This window comes from Pogonomyrmex barbatus, unplaced genomic scaffold (assembly GCF_055798465.1).
Source record: "Pogonomyrmex barbatus isolate J1 unplaced genomic scaffold, ASM5579846v1 scaffold21, whole genome shotgun sequence".
Lineage (NCBI taxonomy): Eukaryota > Metazoa > Arthropoda > Insecta > Hymenoptera > Formicidae > Pogonomyrmex > Pogonomyrmex barbatus.
In genome coordinates, this window is record NW_028297118.1 from 2,726,838 (window position 1) to 2,750,071 (window position 23,234).

The 23,234-nt window shown below is 25.2% G+C and overlaps 1 protein-coding gene across 8 annotated transcripts; it reads left to right on the top strand.

The window, feature by feature from the left end:
* The first annotated feature begins 359 nt into the window (after positions 1 to 359).
* On the top strand, positions 360 to 22,680 carry LOC105427550 (fatty acid synthase-like). 8 transcript variants are annotated; one of them, XM_089077993.1, is made up of 22 exons: positions 364 to 888; positions 3,932 to 4,195; positions 4,259 to 4,416; positions 5,717 to 5,907; positions 6,145 to 6,392; positions 6,722 to 6,947; positions 7,129 to 7,547; positions 7,756 to 8,049; positions 9,412 to 9,616; positions 10,417 to 10,577; positions 10,737 to 11,054; positions 11,165 to 11,664; positions 13,042 to 13,352; positions 14,285 to 14,683; positions 14,773 to 15,794; positions 15,899 to 16,134; positions 17,245 to 17,938; positions 18,565 to 19,396; positions 20,036 to 20,514; positions 20,882 to 21,133; positions 22,114 to 22,356; positions 22,435 to 22,680. In XM_089077993.1, exons 4-22 carry the CDS (start codon positions 5,739 to 5,741, stop codon positions 22,540 to 22,542), a joined length of 7,116 nt encoding a protein of 2,371 aa, XP_088934119.1. In that variant the 5' UTR covers positions 364 to 888; positions 3,932 to 4,195; positions 4,259 to 4,416; positions 5,717 to 5,738; the 3' UTR covers positions 22,543 to 22,680. The 8 variants fall into 8 exon arrangements, 7 of the variants coding, with proteins under 7 accessions (XP_088934119.1, XP_088934121.1, XP_088934122.1 ...); XM_089077995.1 differs by having other exon boundaries at positions 364 to 555; positions 689 to 888; positions 3,932 to 4,416; XM_089077996.1 differs by having other exon boundaries at positions 364 to 528; positions 689 to 888; positions 3,932 to 4,416.
* Positions 22,681 to 23,234: the final 554 nt, after the last annotated feature.

Sequence of the window (23,234 nt, forward strand, 5' to 3'; positions counted from 1 at the left end):
TAGCCGGTCATATTAACATATCAGCCAATCAGCGTTTTTCCCGCGATGTTGAAATGTATTATAAATAAGGAAATTAATGAATTTATTTAATTGAGAACTAATAACCAAGAAATAAAATAAACATAAGTAAAATAAGCAAATTTGTGACTACGTAACGTGTGATTTGATAATAGAGAATAATTATTAATAATAAAAGTTACAATAATAATTCTCAATTAAATAAATTCATTAATTGTCCTTATTTATACTACATGTTGAATATCGCGAGAAAAACACTGATTGGCTGATATATTAATATAGCGGGCTACTTGTTCTACCATCCTCATTGGTCCATCCTCATTTTCATGCGCAAGAGCATACCTTGGGTCTGTTCTTTTTTTCTGAATTGGCTGCACTAGTTCAGAATTTATCTTTTTTCTTCCAGTATAAGAAAGAAAGATAAATTGTGAACTAACAAAAAATAACAGAGCTCTTGTTTCTTTAAACCATGGGTTGGTTGCACACAAGACATGGCAAAGCGGCAACACGGTCAATCACCGTTTTATTTTCTGATATGTAACGAAGTTACATATATTTGCATTTAATTTATAAATGTCTTATATTTTCAAAATTAAAAAAAATAAACTTAATGGCTGCGTTCCGATATTCACCACCAGAAAATATATAATTCATGTCAGATATATTGTAGGTTTTATGTATGTACTGGCGGTGAATATCGGAAGTCTATGAAACAGTTGAAAAGTGTGACAAAAGTCTGTGGCAAATTACTATTTACTGATTCGCGCAACGAAAAGATAATGAGGAATATTTTATGTTTTACACACTCTATTAAACTGACAATAACATATAATAAAAATTATAGTTTAAATGTGTGAAAAAGAGATTCCGGCAAGTATTTTTATAAGTTATATTTCAACATGAGTAATATAATTCGATACATCTGTTATAAAATATATATAATTGATCTACGTTATTTAAAGTTAAATCGAATGATTCAAGAAAATAATGTTTTAAATGTTTTAAGATTTGTAGCACTACAAATAGTGTTAATACTTTAATAAATTTTAATTAATTAAATGTATTTATTTTTTAGTTTAGTTTATTTTAATTTATTTTAATTTTAGTTTATTTTAATTAATTTTAGTTTATTTTAATTAGTTTTAGTTTATTTTAATTAATTAAATGTATTAGTTATTATTTCTAAAATTATTTAAAATTTACTGCATATTCTTTTACTTTAAACTTTAAATCAATCATTACTTTAAACTTTTTAATCAATCATTTATAAATCAAAAGCATATATGATATAAAAATTGAAATCAAATCCAAAATGAATTGATTATATATAGAATTATTTAAGTATTTTAAAATTGTTCTTTACTTTTATATATTATAATATAAAAAATTTAATATCGCATCTCATGCTACATCTATGTACAAAAATTGTATGTATGTACTGTTGGTGACATTATAATATTATCATTTTATCATTGCATAGCTGTTCTATTACATATTTGCATAATAACGTTACGACCATGATACTGTCATTAAAAATTATAGAATACATACTCACTTTGATGAATATAGTAGGTCTTTGACCTCAATTGCAATTTTTTGAAATAAGATTCATATAATGTATATGTAATACAATTTTACATACAATTGAGATTAATATTATAATGTATTAAAATAAATTGAATATTATGACTCTTAAAAGCAGAATCATGAAAATAAACATGACCTTATGATCGTATCATTGTATGCATATTTTCTAATTTATAATTTATAATTTTCTGTTGGGAATCTTAATATATATTTTTGTTTTAAACAAATAATTTAACTTTCTGATTTAAGAAGAGAAATTACAACTACAATGAGGAATAAGGGCTAGGAGAGTTAGTGCAAAATACAATGTGGTATCTAAACTAAAAATATAAGTTTATTTGCATAAAATTAATATAGTTAATCTGGACGTCCCGACTCCTTTCGAGTCATCTTCAAAAAATATTCAAGAGATACTTCCATTTTCAGTTATCATGACGAAACTTATGGAGATTTATAGATAGTTATATCTATTACAACTGTTAGGCTGAGTGAAAAATTAGCAGAGAGCTACCTTAAAAGTTGTGACACAAATATTATTTCTTATGTAAAGATTACCATGTTTGCTAGATACTTGTTACTCAGATGCAACTAAGCTCGAAATATCAAACATATTTACAATAATTATACAAGTAATAATTAAACAATCTATCGCAAAATACAAAACAGAAGTCAAACTTAAAGATAAAAATGAAAAATAAAATAAAATTATAAAAATGTAGACAAAATGTAGATAAAAGAACATTACTAAATTAATCTATAAAATCGCGTAGTCAAGATTAACTTGTAATACAATGAAATTAACGTTAAAATGACAAAGGAAAAGTTAAAAATATAGATGTGTAAAAAGAAAATAGGAGAAATAAAGTCATGTTATAAAAAAATGGGCAAGTTTATAATCTATTAAGTATTGAAATATAAGCATGATGTAAATACTCCAAATTCATTTGCAGATGACTATTGTTTTGAAGTTTAATATGTAATATATCTCGGAATTCCCTTAAAAAATATTTCTTATTTAAAATTTCAACATTTCAACATTTCAACATTTTCTAATCAAACTCTTATGTATATTTCACTTAATTTATATTAAAATGTAAAATGGGTGGAATTATTTTTGCAAACCCATGATTTCTATGTTTCGTAATTTTACTTGAGCTGTTTATATGTTTGTTTCATATACGAAACATCACAACCTTTACATGATATTTTATAAATTGTGATTTTATGGGATATATTGGGAAAAATGTGATTTAATAATGGACCCTAACTTATTTAAACTAAAGAAAAATATCCGAATATCAAGATTTTTAATTATACTTTTAAAGAATCCCAAATACAAATTTTATGGAAATGGATCAAATTGCTTCAAATTTTAATATTTTGTTTAATTCATGTCAAGCTTAAAAGTTCTCACTGGCACTCACTCTTCTTTTTTTTTATATATGGAAAAAGTTAAAAATACTTAAAATATCATCAATATATGTTGAGGGAACAATTATGGCAATATCATCAATGTATCTAAAATAAAATAGTAATGAAAAACTTAATATCTAAAGAGTTCTCTCCTCTAAATCTCTTATCATGAGATCCGCAATAATTGTAGAACCTATGGAAGTTTCTCAATATATTCTGTTTGTAAACGATATTATTAAAAGTAAAATATGTAGACTCTTCTAGTGAAAAATGATTGATCGAAATAATATTAAATCATTGATATGATCAGATCTCATTGATCTTGCTACATTGATAATTTTTTTATTTTTCAATGATTTCTCGATGTATTGCGTTTGTATTTATTATTATTATTAATATGAGATATAATGTTTTCTTAATATATATCATTGTTTTTTTGTAATCTATCAATTCCATATCGATTCAAATTTAACATGATTATGGCATGATGCATTTGAATTTAAAACAAATACATAATACATACAAAATAAATTGATATTTCTATATACTTTTTTTAAATCTTTTCTTTGACTTTTATTATGTGTATGTAAAATGATACGCTTTACTAAGTTTTTTAATGCTTATTTTTAATAACTCTGCCAGCTTATCTAATGTGATGCATTTCCATAGCAATATTTTTTTAACTTGTAGAATTTATTATTTTCTTTAAAATTGTGATAATGAAACTCATTATTAAATAACTTAGAATATGAAATATTCAATTTTCAAAGAAATTAACATATAAAAAAAATTGTATTATTGAAAATTTTCCAATTAAGTTAACTATACTCAGTAAAAAATGTTAAAGAATGTAATGGATTGTTAATAGATGCAATAATAATTTTAAGAGGATTAATGAAAAAAATGTTTTTAGGTATAATGTCCAAAGATAATTTTAGCTGTCGCCCATTTTTACGAATCTGGGAAGTACGAAACAAGTCACATCTGCGCGATTAAGAACATAATAACGAAAATAGCTGCAATAAAAAATTTCGTTATTCATACATCACTTATATAAGATGAAGGACGAGGATGAGGATAAGATGAACAAGGATGAGCTTCTATTTTTCATCGTGACGGTACGTCGCTACCGTCAACGCGGAATTCTCACCTGAGTACTCAGGAGCCTTAAGAAGGGGTAAGGACCGAATGGTATATAAGAAGGAATGATATATAAAGAGAACTTTTGTCAATGACACAGACATAAATCGGAAGAAAAGAACTAGTGAGTTTACTGCTATTGTGAAAGATCTTATATTTATGAGATGTATTAAGTATATTGCCTCTTTTCTTTTCTCAACTATTCTGAACTATTCTGAAAAAGCTTGTTCAAAATAAAATGGCAGAATACTTCATATGGTAAGAAATAATGATAGTGATACATGTTTTAAATATTAGCTTATAATTCATCTTATTCCATATTTTTAATAAATATCTGTTATTTTTTGCTTAAATTCTTTGATTTCTTTTCATATTTTTCCCTGTCTCTATTTTTATTGTTTTTCAAAATTGTTTTATTTTACTTTTTTAGTTATTTGTCATTATTTACTATTCTTTTCTAAAGAAGGTCTAATATTAACCAAAATTGATTTCTGAATTTATACTAAGAGAATTAATTTCACAATATTCTTGAGGCACGTTAAAGTGAAAAATAATATGTAAACTATCACATATTCCTCGTCATCTTTGGTTTCTATAAAAATTATTTTACAAAAAGTTTCTATACAAAAAAATTTGTTTCAAAAGTTTCCATATCAAAGACTGAATCAATTTTTAATTTTTATAAAAGATATGATATTAAAAACTAATTCAAAAATCAACTTCCAATCTCAAAACTTATTTAACATTTTAATTTAATAAAGCATATTATTATTTGCTTGTCATATTATTAAATAATATAAGAATATAGTTAATGTGATACCAAGTTTTTATACATCTGTTTGACCTATTAAATTGCTTCATACAATTTAAACTTTCTAGCAGATTATATGACAAAATGCAATTATATATCGTGCAAAATTGAAACCATTTTGAAAATTAAATATTTATTAGTTGAAAAAAGATAAAAAATAATTTAATACACATTACTATCATTATTATTATATAACACAAAAGATTTTCTTATATTTTATATACACAATATTAATTCACAATTAAATAATTAATTCTTAATTAAATATTTTTTACAAAACTACAAGTTGACGTTTTAAATTGCTAAAATCTTTTCCAATAAAATCTTTTCAGTAAAATCTTTCCAAAGTTTTTTTAATTTATGAGATTAGAAGCTGGTGTTATAATTGGTTTTTGATATTACATATTTTATAAGAATTAAAAATTAGCTTATTTTTCTGAATGGAAACTTTTATAAAATAAATTTTTTTGTATTTAGAAGTTTTTCTATAATATATATTTTTATAGAAACCAAAAATAATGAATGCATAAATTTAGTATCATTTTTTACCTTTCTTAAAAAAAATATATATTTTTTTATATATATTATTCAGATCGCACTTTTTCTTAATAATAATTTTTTAATTATTATTTCATGTCTCTTATTAATATGTATACTAATTTTATATCGCATTTGATTCTTTTTAAATATTTTTTTATTTTTATCTGTTTTTTTTTTTTTTTAAAGAATTAATGCGTTTCGTTCTAGAATTATTAATTATATAATAAATATGGAAACCAACCGATATAAAATGTATCCTAGCATCAATCCTGAAGAAGAAATAGTTATATCTGGTATAGCTGGTCGATTTCCTAATAGCGACGACATAAAAGAACTTCAAGAAAATCTTTTTAATGAAATGGAGCTTGGCACAAGCAATCATAGACGATGGGATAATTGTAATAAATTTTTTATTGAAACTAAAATGTTTTTTGTATATTATTTTGTATATCAAAAATTTTATTTATGTAATGTAAATTATTCTGAAGATATAGTATTTTTAAAGATATTTTTTTAAAGATACTCGTATAATATAAAATTTTTTAAGATATTCTACTTTTAATGTATAAAGAAATAATTATGTACATTTATGTACATACACAAATTTATGTATAAAATATTACATTGTTTTATAGGTTTTGATATGCCTTATCGAATTGGCAAAGTCAACAATGTAGAAAAGTTTGATTCACAGTTTTTCGATATATCTTCTGTAGATGCTCAATCATTGGATCCCATAATCAGAATATTAATGGAACATACTTATGAAGCAATTATCGATGCAGGTGTTAATCCTAAAGAATTACGAGGAACAAGAACAGGTGTTTTTACAGCAATATGTACTAATGATACACAAGACATTTCAATCTTTGATGAATATCAGGTGCGATATATTTAATGATTTAATTATTTTATGTAATGTAATTAATAAAAATTTAGATAAAAGGAATATTACTACATATATATATATATATATATATAATTTTATATATACATATCTGTGTTTTATGTAAAGTATATATATGTATACATATATATACTTTACATAAAACATAGATATGTATATAAAAAATTTGTATTAAAAATTTGAAAGATTCCTTAAAATATTGAATATATAAAAATTTGTACACTAATTTTCAATAATAAAAATAATACAGTGTATTGTTTATTTTAATATTACAAATGTATTTTAAAAAAATATCTTGTGGTTAGAGTGCTGGAATGTTGTGGTGTAACAAGGCTATCACACCAAATCAAATTTCTTATTGGCTTGGTATTACTGGACCATCATATAATATTGATACTGCATGTAGCTCGAGTCACTTTGCTATAATGGAAGCTTACAGACTAATGCAATCTGGAGTATGTGACGCAGCTATTATCGCTGCTGGTAATTTATGCCTTCATCCTCATATAAATTTTCAGTTTTATCATTTAGGTATGTATATTTCTTCTAGTGTTATTGCATCTCATCTAATTTTTGTAAAATTATTTGTATTTTGTTTGTTTTTATTATGTATCAAAATATAAACTTTATTAATTTAATTATCTTGATATGTACTTATCATATTGTTTGTAGTTATTAATAAAATATATCTATTAATATAAATTTCTTTCAGGAGTTTTATCTGCTGATGGTTATTGTAAACCCTTTGCTGAAGAAGGAACGGGATACATGCGTAGCGATGCGGTCGGAGCAATATATTTGCAAAAGGCAAAAGATGCAAGGAGAATATATGCAACCTTTGTACATTGTAAAACTAACTGTGATGGTTTTAAAGAAGAAGGTATTACATTTCCATCGCTTGAGAAACAAAAAATGTTATTAAAAGAGTTTTATGAGGAATGTGAAATCTCGCCCGCTGAATTGTCCTATGTGGAAGCTCACGCAACTGGTACTACAGCTGGTGATCCTGTAGAAGTTATGTCTATAGATCACGCTTTATGCTCTAAGAGAAATACTTTTTTATTGATGGGGTCGGTAAAATCGAATCTTGGACACGCTGAAGCAGCCAGTGGCCTTTGCCAAATTGCAAAGGTGAATTTATAATAAAATATTAATATTAATATAATAATTTAATATTAATTTTGCTTAAATTTTTATTATGGCAATTTATATTTTCTTATATCATTACTAGAGTTATTTAATATGAACAATATTACATAATTATATAATTATTTATATAATTATTCATTATAACATAGTAATATAATAACTGCAAGCAAAAAGATATAATTTCTTCAAGGTACTATTAACAATGGAAACTGGTATAATCCCGGCGACTATAAACGTAAAACGTCCACGAAAAAATCTGTTTGCTATTAATGAAGGAAGAATAAAGATTGTTACTAAAGCAACAAAATTAGAGGGTGATTATATAGGTATTAATGGCTTTGGATTTGGCGGTACTAATTGTCATATATTATTAAAATCAAATCCTAAACAAAAAATCAATAATGGAGCACCAAATGATGATTTGCCTAGGCTTGTAACTGTATCTGGATGTACAATGGAAGCAGTTAAAATAATTTTAGATGATGTAAGTACCATTGCAATATTTTATTTTATATATTTTTCACAATTCAATTGAAAATTGTTATATTTATTTATTTTGTGCATATGTATTGATTGTTATTATATTTTAATATATTTTAATTATTATTTAATTAAAATAACAATCAATATGTATGGCACAAAATGAATAAGTATAATAATTTTCAAGATTAAGCAATCAAAGATTATTCATAATGTCGCATAGAAATCGCATATTCAGGCCTCTAATTATATAAAAGTATATATTGATCTATCATTTGTTATTGATTTTCATAGCTAATAATAATTTAATAATACAATCAATTTAATATAACTAGGAATTATAAGGCCTCTCGCACACAAAAAAAAAAGCTTAAACAGTATGACATAAGGAATAAGAAAATTGATTAATGATAATCGGTTTTTCTTATAGTCGAATAATTTTTTGTAATTAATCAATTTTTTTTACTGCTTACGTTTTACTGTTTAAATTTTTTTTTAAGGTGCGGGCATCTTAAAGCATATGCTTCGTTATTTTTGTAAACACTAAAATTTTAATTATAATCGTATATTTAATTTTAACCTTAAACGTTAATAATCTTAATAATGTTAAGGAAGTACACTATAGTAAAGACTCAAAGAAAATTCTCTTTAAAAAAATTTTTTTTTAAATAATTACATATAATTATTTTTAAAAATAATTTTTATTCACTAAATGGCGGCGGTTAAGGAAAAGCGCGATATATAATATCGATATCTATATATATATATACACATATATTAAACAGTTACATCTCATTTGATATTTGATGCTAATGAGTCGGGCAGATATATGCTCATTCGATGATTTTTAGTAATTAATTAACTCATTAATTATGAAAATCACAAAATAGTTGAGGATTTTTCTGTTCAGTTTGATTCTCTTGTACATACATGATCGTTGTATCATTTTGAATCAAACATTTTATATAGATATTACTCTATATAAATATTAGATGGTTACAATAAAATTAAGTACACGTATTTACAGTATTTAAAAAATATTTTTGTACATTTAATCTTATTTTAAATAATTTTAAATTTTAAATTTCCATGAAAAAAAAGATCGAAAAGTTTTATTTTATTTTTCAATATATTAAATAATATCAAATAATTTTTATTCAATATATTAAATAATATCAAATAATTTTTATTTAATATATTAAATAATATCAAATAATTTCAATACATCTTGGTTGACTTTAATATATCTTGGTTGACTACATTTTTTGCAAAACAGAACAATAGTATTTCCTCACCTCCTTATTTATATAAAATTATTTCAAGAAGAAGAATGGAGCATAAAATTTTTTTTTATTATTGAATTCAGGTGCAAAATCGAACGGTAGATGCAGAATATATATCTCTGCTACATCACATTTATAGTGATAATATAGAAAATCACTTTTATAGAGGATATGTAATAACTGGATCTGAAATATCTTATAATGCAATTAGTGAAATAGGACATTCATATACAAAAAAACCAATTTGTTTTATTTTTTCTGGACTAGGGTCGAAATGGTTCGGAATGAGTAAGTAAATAGACATAAAACAATTATATTGTAAATTATTCTAAATACATACATATTATTGATATCCAACAATTTTGAAATATGGATATTATACATAAAGATCTTGATAATCTTTCATAATTATGAAGGAAAGCATTATGATGACTTGATTTTAATACTTATTTCAAAATTACAATACTGTATAATTTCAAAATATTTTGTGTGTGCTTGTTATTATTTATTAGAAAGTAATCTGTTAAAATTAATAAATCAAATGTCTTTAAGAGAATGAATTTTACAATTTTAATGTTTATTGTAAAATAAGTGCATAGGTAAACGAAAAACTAAGAATTTTTCTTGCTTTTCAGCATTTTAGAAGCTTCTTCCAAAATGATAAGATTAAGTTTTTAAATTAATAAGTAATCTCCATCGTATAATCAATGCATTTTTATTTGAAAAATATTTTAGTTATTATTTTAATATTCGTTTTTCTTAAAAAATTTTAGCTATTGCCTTATCACGCTGGGTTAATAGAGGTATCAATTGTCTTTTTAATTTCTTCGCTTGGGTGATATATACACAACAGGGCAAGATACTCTGATTGCCATTGCTTTCCGAGAAGTATCGAATAAAATCAATTGTTTTTATTTTTGTTATTTTTTGTTAATAATTCCTTAATTATTACAAAAATTGCAAAATAGTATAAGATTTTTTAATTCAATATAACTTACTCTATTTGCCCACGAGAAGTGATACGATTATTATTATCTTGTATAAATTTGTAATAATAAGATTAAAAAATTCTATTAAAATTATAATAGGTCGAAATTTAATGAAATTTTCGGTGTTTGCCAAAGCAATAAAACAGTGTGATTCTGTTTTGAAATTTTATGGCATATCGCTCACAGACATTTTAACAAGTGAAAATGAAAATACTTTCGACAATATTATTAATTTTTTCTTAGGTCTTATCGGATTACAGGTAAGACAGAAAACTTTTTCTATTTAAATCTCATAAACATATCTTTCATTTTTTACATATTAAATATAATTAAATTTTAATTTTTTAATTAAACTTTTATTTTTTATTAATTTTTTATTTAAAATGAATGAAAAGACATTTCTTTTATATATATTACAGATTGGAATAGTCGATCTTCTAGCCTCCATTAATATCATTCCTGACTTTATAGTCGGTCATTCTATTGGTGAATTAGTTTGTGGATACGTTGATGGATGTTTAACAGCTGAAGAAACGATTCTATTGGCGTATTTTTTTGGTTTAGCTCTTCAAGAGTCAATAATAATTAACGGTTCGATGGCTGAAATTAATCTTAGTTTTAAAGCTATAAAAGATATGTGTCCTTCGAACATTGATATAGCATGTTACAATAATTCTTCTAATTTTTTTGTGAGTGGACCAACAGATTCAATAAAGGCATTCCTTGCCAAACTACAGGTATATTAATACTCGAGCAATGTAACAACAAAAATAAACTTATTTTATTTATTTCTCTTAATTAATTAAATCAATAATTAATAACACACCTTTTTGCTCAATTCTTTCAGATTGATGGAATTTCTGCAAAAGAAATTTCTTGTGGTAATATACCTTTTCATAGTCGTTACATTGAACCTGCCTTAATTAAATGTGAGAAATATTTGAATCAAATATTACCACACAAAAAGTATCGTAGTTCAAAATGGTTGACCACATCTTATTATGAATATTCTAACACATCTCAATTTTTATGTTCAAAGTATTATACAAATTATTTGTCGTCACCAGTATTATTCGCAAAAACAATTCACTTGATTTCAAAATATAATACAGTAACAATTGAGATATCGCCCCAAAATATTCTTCAATATATTTTAAAAGATTCTTTATATTTTACACTAATAAATACCATACCGTATGTATATCCTGAGAATTATAGTATTGAAATATTTTTGAAAACAATCGGAAAGCTTTATATTGCAGGATTACAACCAAAAATTGCAAATTTATATCCAGCAATAGAATTTCCTGTAAGCCGTGGTACACCAATGATTTCTCATCTAACAAGGTATGAATGAAATAATAAATTTCAAGAACATTAAAACACATAAAAATAATTTATTTGTTAAAAAACAAAACAATATTTAATTCGATTAATTCTTTTCCATCATTTCTTTTAATTTAACTTTTAGATGTCTTAAATATTTTAAAGATAAATAATTATTATACTTATCTCAATAATGCATATGATGTCTCATTTTAAATAGCGACCTCAAATCTCTTAAACAATGCATTTTAGAGAAACATGTTTCAGACAAAAAAAGTTTTATGATTTTGAAGGAGACATAAAATAGTATCATTGATTTGACTTTGAATAGTCGTTTGAAAGTTACATGAAGGCCTACTTTATTTTTTTAATTAGAACCCACATATTCTTGTAGTTGATCTTGAGAACTTTCCAAATATTATAATGAAATATATTTCATTAAGTATTTTCTGAGTTATGAGACTTGAATTTGATATATAATTATATATCTTTGATTATCTTATATCTTTAATTATATATATCTTTTACATATCTTTGATGACATTGTAAAATATCTTATATCAAATTTTGTATAAAAGATCTTGTAAACTATTCATATTTTGGCAACTATATATTAATATTTTTATATAGAGAATAATGAGATGAGTGCAACGAATACATAGTTGTTTTTCAAAAAGGATACATCGTTGCATATTATAAAATTCCATTTTTTTTAACAGTATTGCGTGTTTTCTGTACAATGTTAAAAAAATATTTTACTCTAGTGTTTTTGAAAAGTTCTCAAGGTCAGCTATAAAAATATGTAATAAAAAAATGGAGATTTTCATTTAAAATCTGCTATTAATAATGATTTCACATTTTCCTTTAAAGATCGATTTTTTTCAAATTTTTTTGATTTTATCATTATTTGTTCCTTTTCAGATCATACAACTTTTCTCTGAAACTTTTGAATTTTGTTTTCACAGTTACTGTCTTCAAAAAGCTTAACACATTTATGGATATTATTCGTAAATGTATTAAAAGTATAAAATGAGTATTAGCCAATATTATCAGGCTGTTCCTCACTCTGATGAAATGAACTATGTTCACTAATGTTCACTATATGTTGGCATTTACCAATGTATCATGACACGAATAATATCCGTAAATATATTAATTCTTTTGTCTGAAACATTTTTCTCTAAAATTAAAAACAAAGAATGTTGGAGGAAGGGGACGTTTAAAATGGAACACCCTGTATCATCCTGTAAGTTTTTTAATTATACCTATGAAAAGCAAAAGACAGTGAAATATTAAAGTGTGATATTTAGTATTTAGATTTAATCATTAATTTGATGATTAGGAAATTAAACTGTTCATTTACTTATGAAAGTATAATCGTTTTAATGATGTTTGCAGATGGAATCATTCCGAAAATTTCTATATATTACGATACAGTAATTTTCAAAAGATGACTGAACAAAAGGAAATAGTTGTCACTATTGATATAACTGACGAGAAATTTATGTACTTAACGGGTCATACTGTTAATGAAAAAAATTTATTTCCGGCTACGGGATATCTTTTTCTCATTTGGGAAATGATTGCATCATTGAGAAAACATACTGGACATACTAATGTACCAGTTGTATTTGAAGATGTTAACTTTCTTCGTGCAACAGTATTATCACAACAAAATAAAATTGAATTTACTCTTATAATTCAAGAAGGTGAAGTATTTTTACATAAACAATTTTTTTACAAAGAAATGATATATTCTATAGAACAATTGACTATTCTCGAATTTAATTTCAACTCTTGCCTTATACGTTTTGGTTTTATAAATGATTAATTCAGAAAGTTGAAAGCTGTAACTGAAAAAGTTATGTTCGATAAATAGTATCTTATTTCGGAAACCTGTATAATGTTAGCAATTAATTTTTTCACCTGAAATGTATGTAATATAGAAATTGATTCATTTTGAATCTATTTACGCAATTATCACTCGTACATGACTTGTAGAAGATATTGAAGTAATTAATAATAAAATAGTTTGGACGTCCAAAACTTTGCTGAAATATTGCTTTCTTAATATTATTGTTGATTTAATAACTCTATCAGAATTATCTAAGTTAAGAAAAATATCATTAATGTTCTTAGAAGTTAGTATCTGGATATTAAATATATTATTATAAATAGAAAATATTTATCACCACTTTGATAAAATATATAGATATGCAGGATATCTCAATAATTCTAATAGTAACGTTCGTGTGCAGATGAAATTAAACAGAAACATCCTCTATCATTTTGTAATTTTTATAATTAGTTATGAAGCAAAGATTGCAAAATGGTACAGAACTTCTCGACTTAATTTAGTTTGTTCTACTCACACAAGCATTGTTACTTGAATTATCGGATACTTTGCGTGTTTGCGATACCATGCGCAAGTAACTAAAAATTTATATGTATAAAGATATACATATAAATTAATTTTTTTAAAACCTGATTATTTGTGTTTAGAGCACAACAATTTTTTTCAAATTAACTAAAACTGAATTATTCTTTTTTTCCAACTGTCTTTTATAAATCATTTAGATTCATATCAATATTTTTTCTGACTTATAATATATCATATTAAAAAATTTATATTTGTATTTAGGTAGTAATAGATTCGAAATAATTGAAGGAAATAATGCTGTTGTTACTGGAACAGTACGAATTCCGATTAACATTGAAAATGAAAAAATATCTGCTAATCTTGCTGAACGTGTCGATGACGAAGAAGAAATGGATACAAAAGACATTTATAAAGAATTAAAACTTCGTGGTTATCAATATACTGGCATATTTCGTGGATTAAAAAGTGCATCGGTTACAGGATTAAATGGCCATATTGCATGGACATATAATTGGGTAGTATTTATGGACAATATGTTGCAAATGATGATTTTAAGCCAAAATACAAGAAACTTTTTAGTTCCAACAAGAATTCGTAAGCTAATAATCGACCCAAAATATCACATACAGCTACTTGAGAATTGTCCATATGATAAAAAACGTAAGTACGCAATAATATATAAAAGTTATAATGTAGCAAAAATAATTGCTTTATAAATATATTTCATTTGTGTTTGTGCTATATTTCAGAATTTATTGCGCGTAATTACAAATCTGTAGATGCTATAATAGCCGGAGGAATAGAAATTTATGGCGCTTTTGCTACAGTCATACCTCGCCGACAGAAATCAATTGATACAGTTCTTGAAGAATACAAATTTGTTGCTCATTGTGATTTAAGTCCTACATTGTTACAAGATGCAATAAGAATGTCGATGCACATAGCACTTGAATGTTACAATATGACAAATATAAAAGTTATCGAATTTGTAAAAGATAATGATCAAATAACATCAAAAGATTTAAATTCTCCACTTATTAATGAAATCTTAAGTGATTTACCTCAGATTCAACATAATATCAAACTTGTAACAAACGACAAAAAATTTCAAAATAACTCTTTGCTTAATATTTCGACAATCGAGTTTAATAAATTGTCAAAAAATGAAAATAGTTTAATGGTAATAGGTTTCGGAATTTTAACAAAAAATGATGAAAACTTGTATCGAGATTTGCTATCTGTTTTAATGCCGCAAGGTTTTCTATTAACTTTGGAAGAGATTGATGCGGTATATGATTATTCATGTCTGAAAATGTATGGATTGGATATTATTCTAGAGAAACAAACAAATAAAAAAACAATTATATTACTAAGAAGAACTCAAGAATATGTTATAAGAAATTGGCAGATTGTACATGTAAATAATTATGAATTTTCATGGGTAAATGAATTAAAATCAATCATGAATATGGAAAATAAAACTGCAGATATGAGAATAATACTTGTCGCAGAAGGAGATTCTGAATGTGGAATACTTGGTCTTATTAATTGTTTGCGAAAAGAACCAGGCGGTGAAATTATTAGAAGCATATTTATCCAAGATAAGAAAGCGCCTGTTTTTTCTTTGCATGAGTCACTTTATACAAAACAATTACAGTTGGATTTACCTATCAATGTTATACGTTCTGGTAATGTTTGGGGAACCTACAGACATTTTCCATTACCATTACTTGAATCAAAACTTGTACAGAATGCTTTTATTATGCAGAAGGTATGTCAAAAATATTTGTTCTTCGAAAAAGAATTGATTATATTAAAAAAAGATTTTATTATAAATTTTCTTATAGATGATAATCGCACATTATTATTTAACAGGTAAAAGGTGATCTGAGTACTCTTTGTTGGACAGAAAGCAGAATACCTATCTGTTATGAGCGTGAAAATTTCGTTAAAGTAATTTATGCATGTATCAATTTTAAGGATATCATGTTGGCTACAGGTAGACTTACCATCGAATCAATTGGACATGATCCCAGAGATGATATGATCGGCTTAGAATTTGTTGGCTTTAATACACAGGGACAAAGAGTAATGGGACTGAGCGAATATGGGTAAATGTCCCTGTCAATAGAAATTTAATGAAAAAAATTATTATAATCATAATATCAGTTTAATATTAGAGATTTAATATTAGAAGATCAAATTGCTCAAATGTTACACTTTTTTTATCAATTCTTGCTAGAAATCCAAGTAAATATACAAAAATAAATTTTAAAGTATTATATATTTATATCATCATATAGAGAACAGCGCAAATCCGCATTCCATTGCTGAGTATTATTATTAATTATACTGTGCTATATAATAAACATGATTATAAGTTTTTACATATGAGGAAAGTCGCCTATCATTATACTATTTTGTTTTTAGATTATATTTCTTAGGCAAAAACTAAATATAAAATTCTAGAAACAAAATGTAATACAAACTGTCTACGAGTGTCTTCTATCAGATGATAGTAATTTTTATAATATTATTTTGTATTTTACAATAATTAATTTTTTTGTAAGATAGAAATGAAAGAACATCTAGAAAGTTGAGCTCTAAACTTGACATAGTAAGCAATGATGCCAGAATTCAGATGTGACTCAGGGAGAAAGGAATTAATAATAAAGTAACTTAAATTATATTTACTTTCTTTTTCTGTTTTATAAGATAAAAGTAATAGCGTAACCATAAAAGTTACTTTAAGTCAAGTTACTATATTTTATAACATCTACCTTACTGACAGCTAGATATCGATTACGTTATATAAAATTGCATTATGAAAAATTGCATAAGAAAAAATATAAATAAAATAATTTTGAGAACATATAAACATGTAAAATGATCTAATATTATCAATAATTATTAACTATTATTTATACACTATTATTTAAACTATATAGTTTGCAAAAGAAAATCATAAAAATTTTACTTTCGCATTTGAGAAATTTGTTTTTAATTAATTTTATATAAAAACAAATCAATGAACAAATATATGAATCAGTTTTATTTCTTAAATCATTTAAAAAGATCTTGTTATTTCAGTATTAATAAAATGCAATCTTTGATTTCTGAGAAATAAGATAGTATTTCTTTAGGAGGACTATTGGCGACTTTCCTCTATATATACGTCATATAGAATTATATATTTCTTATACCAATATTATTACGTTTAGAGGAATTACAAATATTTGCGTTGCTGATAAATATCTTACTTGGATTATACCCGATAAATGGTCAATGGAAGAAGCAGCAACGATTCCATGTGTATACAGTACATGCTACTATGCTTTATATATAAGAGGCAAAATGAAGAAAGGAGATAAAGTATTAATTCATTCTGGTACCGGAGGTATTGGTCAAGCTGCGATTCATCTCGCACTTTATGAAGGTTGTGAAGTGTTTACGACAGTTGGAAATGTCGAAAAACATCAATTTATAAAAGAAACCTTCCCTTCTATCCCTGAAAATCATATTGGAAATTCTCGAGATACAAGCTTTGAACAAATGATTACACAGTATACAGGAGGTCGTGGAGTAGATATCGTATTAAATTCCTTAGCCGAAGAAAAATTGCAAGCATCTATGCGCTGTTTAGCAAATGGTGGCTGTTTTCTAGAAATTGGAAAATTCGATATGGTTTCTAATAGTCTATTGGATTTATCTATCTTTTCTAAAGGCATTAGTTTTCATGGCATTTTATTAGATAAAATATGTTTGTCAAATTCAGAAGAAAAGATAAAATTGTCGAAAGGAATGGCAGAAAGTTTACGAAATGGTAGTATTAAACCATTATGTAGAAAAATCTTTGATAAGAATGAGATAGAAAGTGCCTTTAGATATATGGCCACTGGAAAACATATTGGCAAGGTATGAACATTTTTTTACAATATTGGACATTACAAACGCGCACTACATGTGTGCTATTCTTCGTCGCATTATATATTTTTCAATGAAATATAAAAATTAAATTAGTTCTATCAATTTATATCACTATGAATCACATAAGGCTAGTGAAATCTTTATACATGAAATTACACACGTTTTAAAATGCATAATATTCAATGCGTATTTCGTTTTTAAGTATTCATAACTGTTGATCGGCCATATTATCTTATTACATTTTGAGAATACCTTATAATAAAATAATTTGTATAAATAATAATATAAAAGAAATTGAATAGCCTTTATTACATAATCTTATTCTGATACAAAACAAAATAAAATAATGTATGTAAAAAAATATATGTAAGTGACGAAAGAAAGCGAATTATTTGATTAAGAGGAGGGGCAGGAACATAAACAGTAATTTTTCCTTTTATCTCTCATGTTAAGTCTTATGTTAATTTTATTATACTTCTTATTGGAAGTATTATTTCTTATCACAGTATAATTAAATATTAAAATGAAAAAAATTATATAATACAAAATTATAAAATTTTCATTAAAATATCTTGTTTTATAATATTAATTATATTTTTATTATCTGTTCATAGATAATAATAAAAATTCAAAATGAAGATGTACCATCAAATACTTTTCTACTCGCTCATCCACGATATTATTGCCTGGAACATAAATGTTATATTATTTTGGGTGGACTGGGCGGTTTCGGTTTGGAATTAGCAAATTGGTTAATTCATCGAGGTGCCAAAAATCTAATATTGACCTCACGAACCGGGATAAGAACCGGTTATCAGCAAGCAAGAATCAAGCTGTGGCAATCATATGGTGTAAATGTACAAATTGTTACAGTCGGTAACACTTTGAATCACAAAGACTGTGAATTTATATTAAAATTTGCTGAAGAAATAGGACCTGTGGACGCTATATTTAATCTTGCAGTAATTTTAAAAGATTATATATTTCAGAACCAATCACCACAAATATTTGAAGATTCGTTTAAATCAAAAGCATGGCTGACAAAGAAAATGGATGATTTATCGAGATCTATCTGTCCACAACTTAGACATTTTGTCGTTTTCTCTTCCGTTTCATGTGGAAGAGGAAATGCAGGTCAAACAAATTATGGGATGGCTAATTCTGTCATGGAAAGAATTTGTGAAAAAAGAGTGAAAGAAGGATTACACGGTTTAGCAATACAATGGGGCGCTATTGGTGATGTTGGACTTGTCGCTGATATGCAAGAGGATAACAAAGAACTTGTTATTGGAGGTACTCTGCAACAAAGAATATCCTCTTGTTTAGATACATTAGAAATATTTTTATTACAAAATCGACCTGTTGTAAGCAGTATGATTGTTGCTGAAAAAAGTGCAAGTTCTGGTGGATCTATGAATATTTATGAAACAGTTGCTCATATTATGGGTAAGCAGTTTTATAACATTTAATTTAATAGAAATATTTAATTTACAGAAAGTTATGGATCTCTTCTTTAACATTTGTATTTTTTATACTATTAAATGGTCATAAAAACATATAATAGATCGTTTCCATAATAATATTTTTAACCCAGTTGAAATTTCAAAAACACACACACACACACACACACACACACACACACACACACACACATATATACATAACATTTTTTAACTTTAACTGTTATTATATTGATTACTATATTTCTGTGATTTAATCAATTTTAATTTATTAACTTTAACATCAGATTAACTAAGATAGAAAGTTTCATATGACTACTGATTAACAAACAAGCAGAAAGAAACAGATAAAACTGCAGGCGTAATATTATTATTTCAAAATTCCTTCCTTATATTAGATAAGAAATCAACTTAAAATTTTAATAATTACAAGACACAGAAAAATGACCTTCATGAAATTTAAGAATTAACAAAATTTTAAGCATTGTGCAGATATGATTAATCAAAACAAAAAATATAATTATGAGATTAGACTAAGGCTAGAATTAATACATCTTTTTAGATGATTAAATATTATTCTGTAAAATTTATTGAAACATTTAATTTTTACTTTAATTCAAAATAGGTTTGAAGAATATAAACACGGTGGCGCAAAACGTATCATTAGCTGAATTGGGTATGGATTCGATGATGGCAGTAGAAATTAAACAAACACTGGAAAGAGAGTTTGATATTATCATGACTACACAAGATATTCGAAATTTTAATTTTTCCAAACTTCGACAAATGGCTCATACTACTGAGGAAGAAAAAACACATATCACTGTATCAAATAAAATTGATACAAACAGTTCGATAAATTTGAAAACAATAATTCTAACAATTAAGAATGAAGATTTGATTCCAGATGTTCTTGTAGAACTTGCTACAAAGAAGGAGAATGGTAGAAATAATATATTTCTCTTACCAGGAGTTATCGGATGGTCGAGCATATATAAATCCATAGCATCAGAAATTAAATCTTCAGCAATATGTGTGCAACATAGTGTACTTAATATTCCTGACCAAATTTCAGTGATGAAGTCTGCTGCTTGTTTGCTGCCTGTAAGAAATTAAAATTTTATAATTTTTAATTATTGTTTGTTGTAACAATTTATAAACACGTACATATATACCTAGATAAGCATGACAACAAAAATACAGTAAAAAGAGAGCATAATATACTGTCATCATATGGCAGTAAAATACAGCTAGATTTTCGCTATCATTTAATTACAATAATTACTGTTAGATAATATTCATTTCTTGCATATAAAATTTGTTAGGTTGACTATATAATTAATTTAAAATTTATATCTATGAAATATATAAAATTATATAATTATACATACACACACATATGTGTGTATGTTTTTTATATATATATATATATATATATATATATATATATATGTTCATATTTGTTTTTCAGCATATATTGAACAAGATGCATAATCAAAAAGATTTCCTAATAGTGGGTTATTCATTTGGATCCTTAATTGCCATCGAATTAGCAAGATTATTAGAGGCTAAGAATATCTTAGGACGATTAATACTTATAGACGGAGCTCCTGATCAAATGAAATTTTGGGCTGAGCAATATTTCAACTATACTTCGCAACAGCTGCAAAATATAATATTGCTTAATATAATGGACTTATATGATATACCTAACAAGAAAATGGTTGGTAAATTATAACAATCCTTCAATATTTTTCTACAAAAATTAAATATAAGATTATATCTTTATACAATTATAAGTAAAATAAAAGCATTCCGTAAATTAATGAATTATAATGCAATTAATTGTTTAGACTTTTATGTCATAAAATGATAAAGTAAAACCTTATGCAAGAGCATATAAAGAATGTTAGGTATCTAAAACTAAATATCTAAGATATTTATCTAAGATTATATCTAAGATCTTATAAAGAAATAAATAAGAATTGCGAAATATTAAATAAAATGAGCCATTTAGCTCTTTTGAAAGCGAAATTGGCTATATTAACCACAATATAAGCATTCAGAAATGGAACAGGTTTACGCAAAATTACTCTTTCATGCAGACCATGTTGTTAAATGCTCCCAATAAAATTAAACACGATACGAACATACATATAGATGTAATTTACAGCAAGCTATAAACAGTCATATACATATATTCTAAGGGGCTTGTTATTCCTTTATTCGTCTCTATTTTTTCATTTATTAATATGATGGAATGATCATGTAATGTGAGGAATAAAAAATAGGAAGATCACCTTCACTTTTTTTAAATGGATCTTTTTTATATAATTTTATTATATAAAATATAGTTTTTTACATAATTTAATTTTGAATTCCTTTTGCATATAAAATTATTAAGGTAAAATAATTGAAAAATTAATGATTTATGAGATATTTTATATTTTGTTGCACTTATTCAAATAACAACACTCTATTCTGACTTATTCAATTAAATATTCAAAACGTCTACCATGGAAACATTTGTAAACATTTATTTATGAATTAAAAGTTATCTCGAACATTGATAATATTTCGGGAGTTTATGAAGCGTAAGTCGCATATAAATACTGTTGGTATGTGATTTTTTGTTTATCACATTTTATTAATTTTTTTAATTATACAATATATTTTTAATTATACAATAATTTTTGTTTACAGTTTTCGGAGTTGGATAAGTGTAATACATGGGGAGAAAAATTAGAAATATTTCATACTTACTTTCCGAAAGATTTATTGACCACTAAAAATCAAAAACTTGTATGTTCGACAATTTATGATCATGTAATTGCTATGCAAGATTATAATGTGTCTTCATTACCTCGTCTTAAATCATCTATAACACTGCTAAAACCTACACTTTCAATTTTCCGTTTTGCTGAAGAGGATTATGGCCTGCATAAGGTAAATCTAATTTGGATGAAATGTTGATGATTTTGTGATCTTCAAGATAACTTTATAAAATAAAAAAATTACTTTCAGATTACCGAAGGTAAATTGCAAATTCATTATATAGAAGGGACTCACATTACGATGATGGATAATGATAAAATTATATCAGCTATTAATGAAGAATGGATAGAGGAGTAGAAATATATTTCTATATTTGCATTTATATTTTAATATAACATAAACACACAATACATATATATGTTATAAGGAAACCTATGCTGTATTTAGGAATATTTTTTATTCCAAATTATTTCAATAAAAAATTTTAACTATTAATTTCAAATGTTATTCATGCATAGTGAATATTTATATAATTTATGTAAAAATTTAATTTTATAATAAGTTTTAAAAAAAAGAAAGAAGGGTGTGCGTTATAAAGGGGGGGGGGGAGTGGGATCCGATAGCACACAACATTGATTGGCCAATTAAATATAAAATTTTCTGATTGATCCATTAGAAAATTTCTAAGCATCGGTTGATATGAGTGAATGTGTGCTATCGCACTGTGCGCTTATATAGATAAAAATACAAACAAATATGAAGACATCACTATATTTTATACCTATTTATATTCATTGTGCGTTTTAATTTTAATTTCTTTTAATTTTTATTTCGAATTTTAAGTTCCAAAATTTAATATTTATTTCTGTTCTTAATATTTGCTCCATTGTGCGCAGGCCAGAATGTTCTTACAGAAGACAATGCTGCGTTTAGTAGGAAAAACAGATCAGTGAGCGTTCAGTGATTTTTCAATATGATTGGTTCTTGCCTTTAGATCTTTGTTGAATCTAAGTGTAGAAACCAATCATAATAAAGAATCATTAAATGCT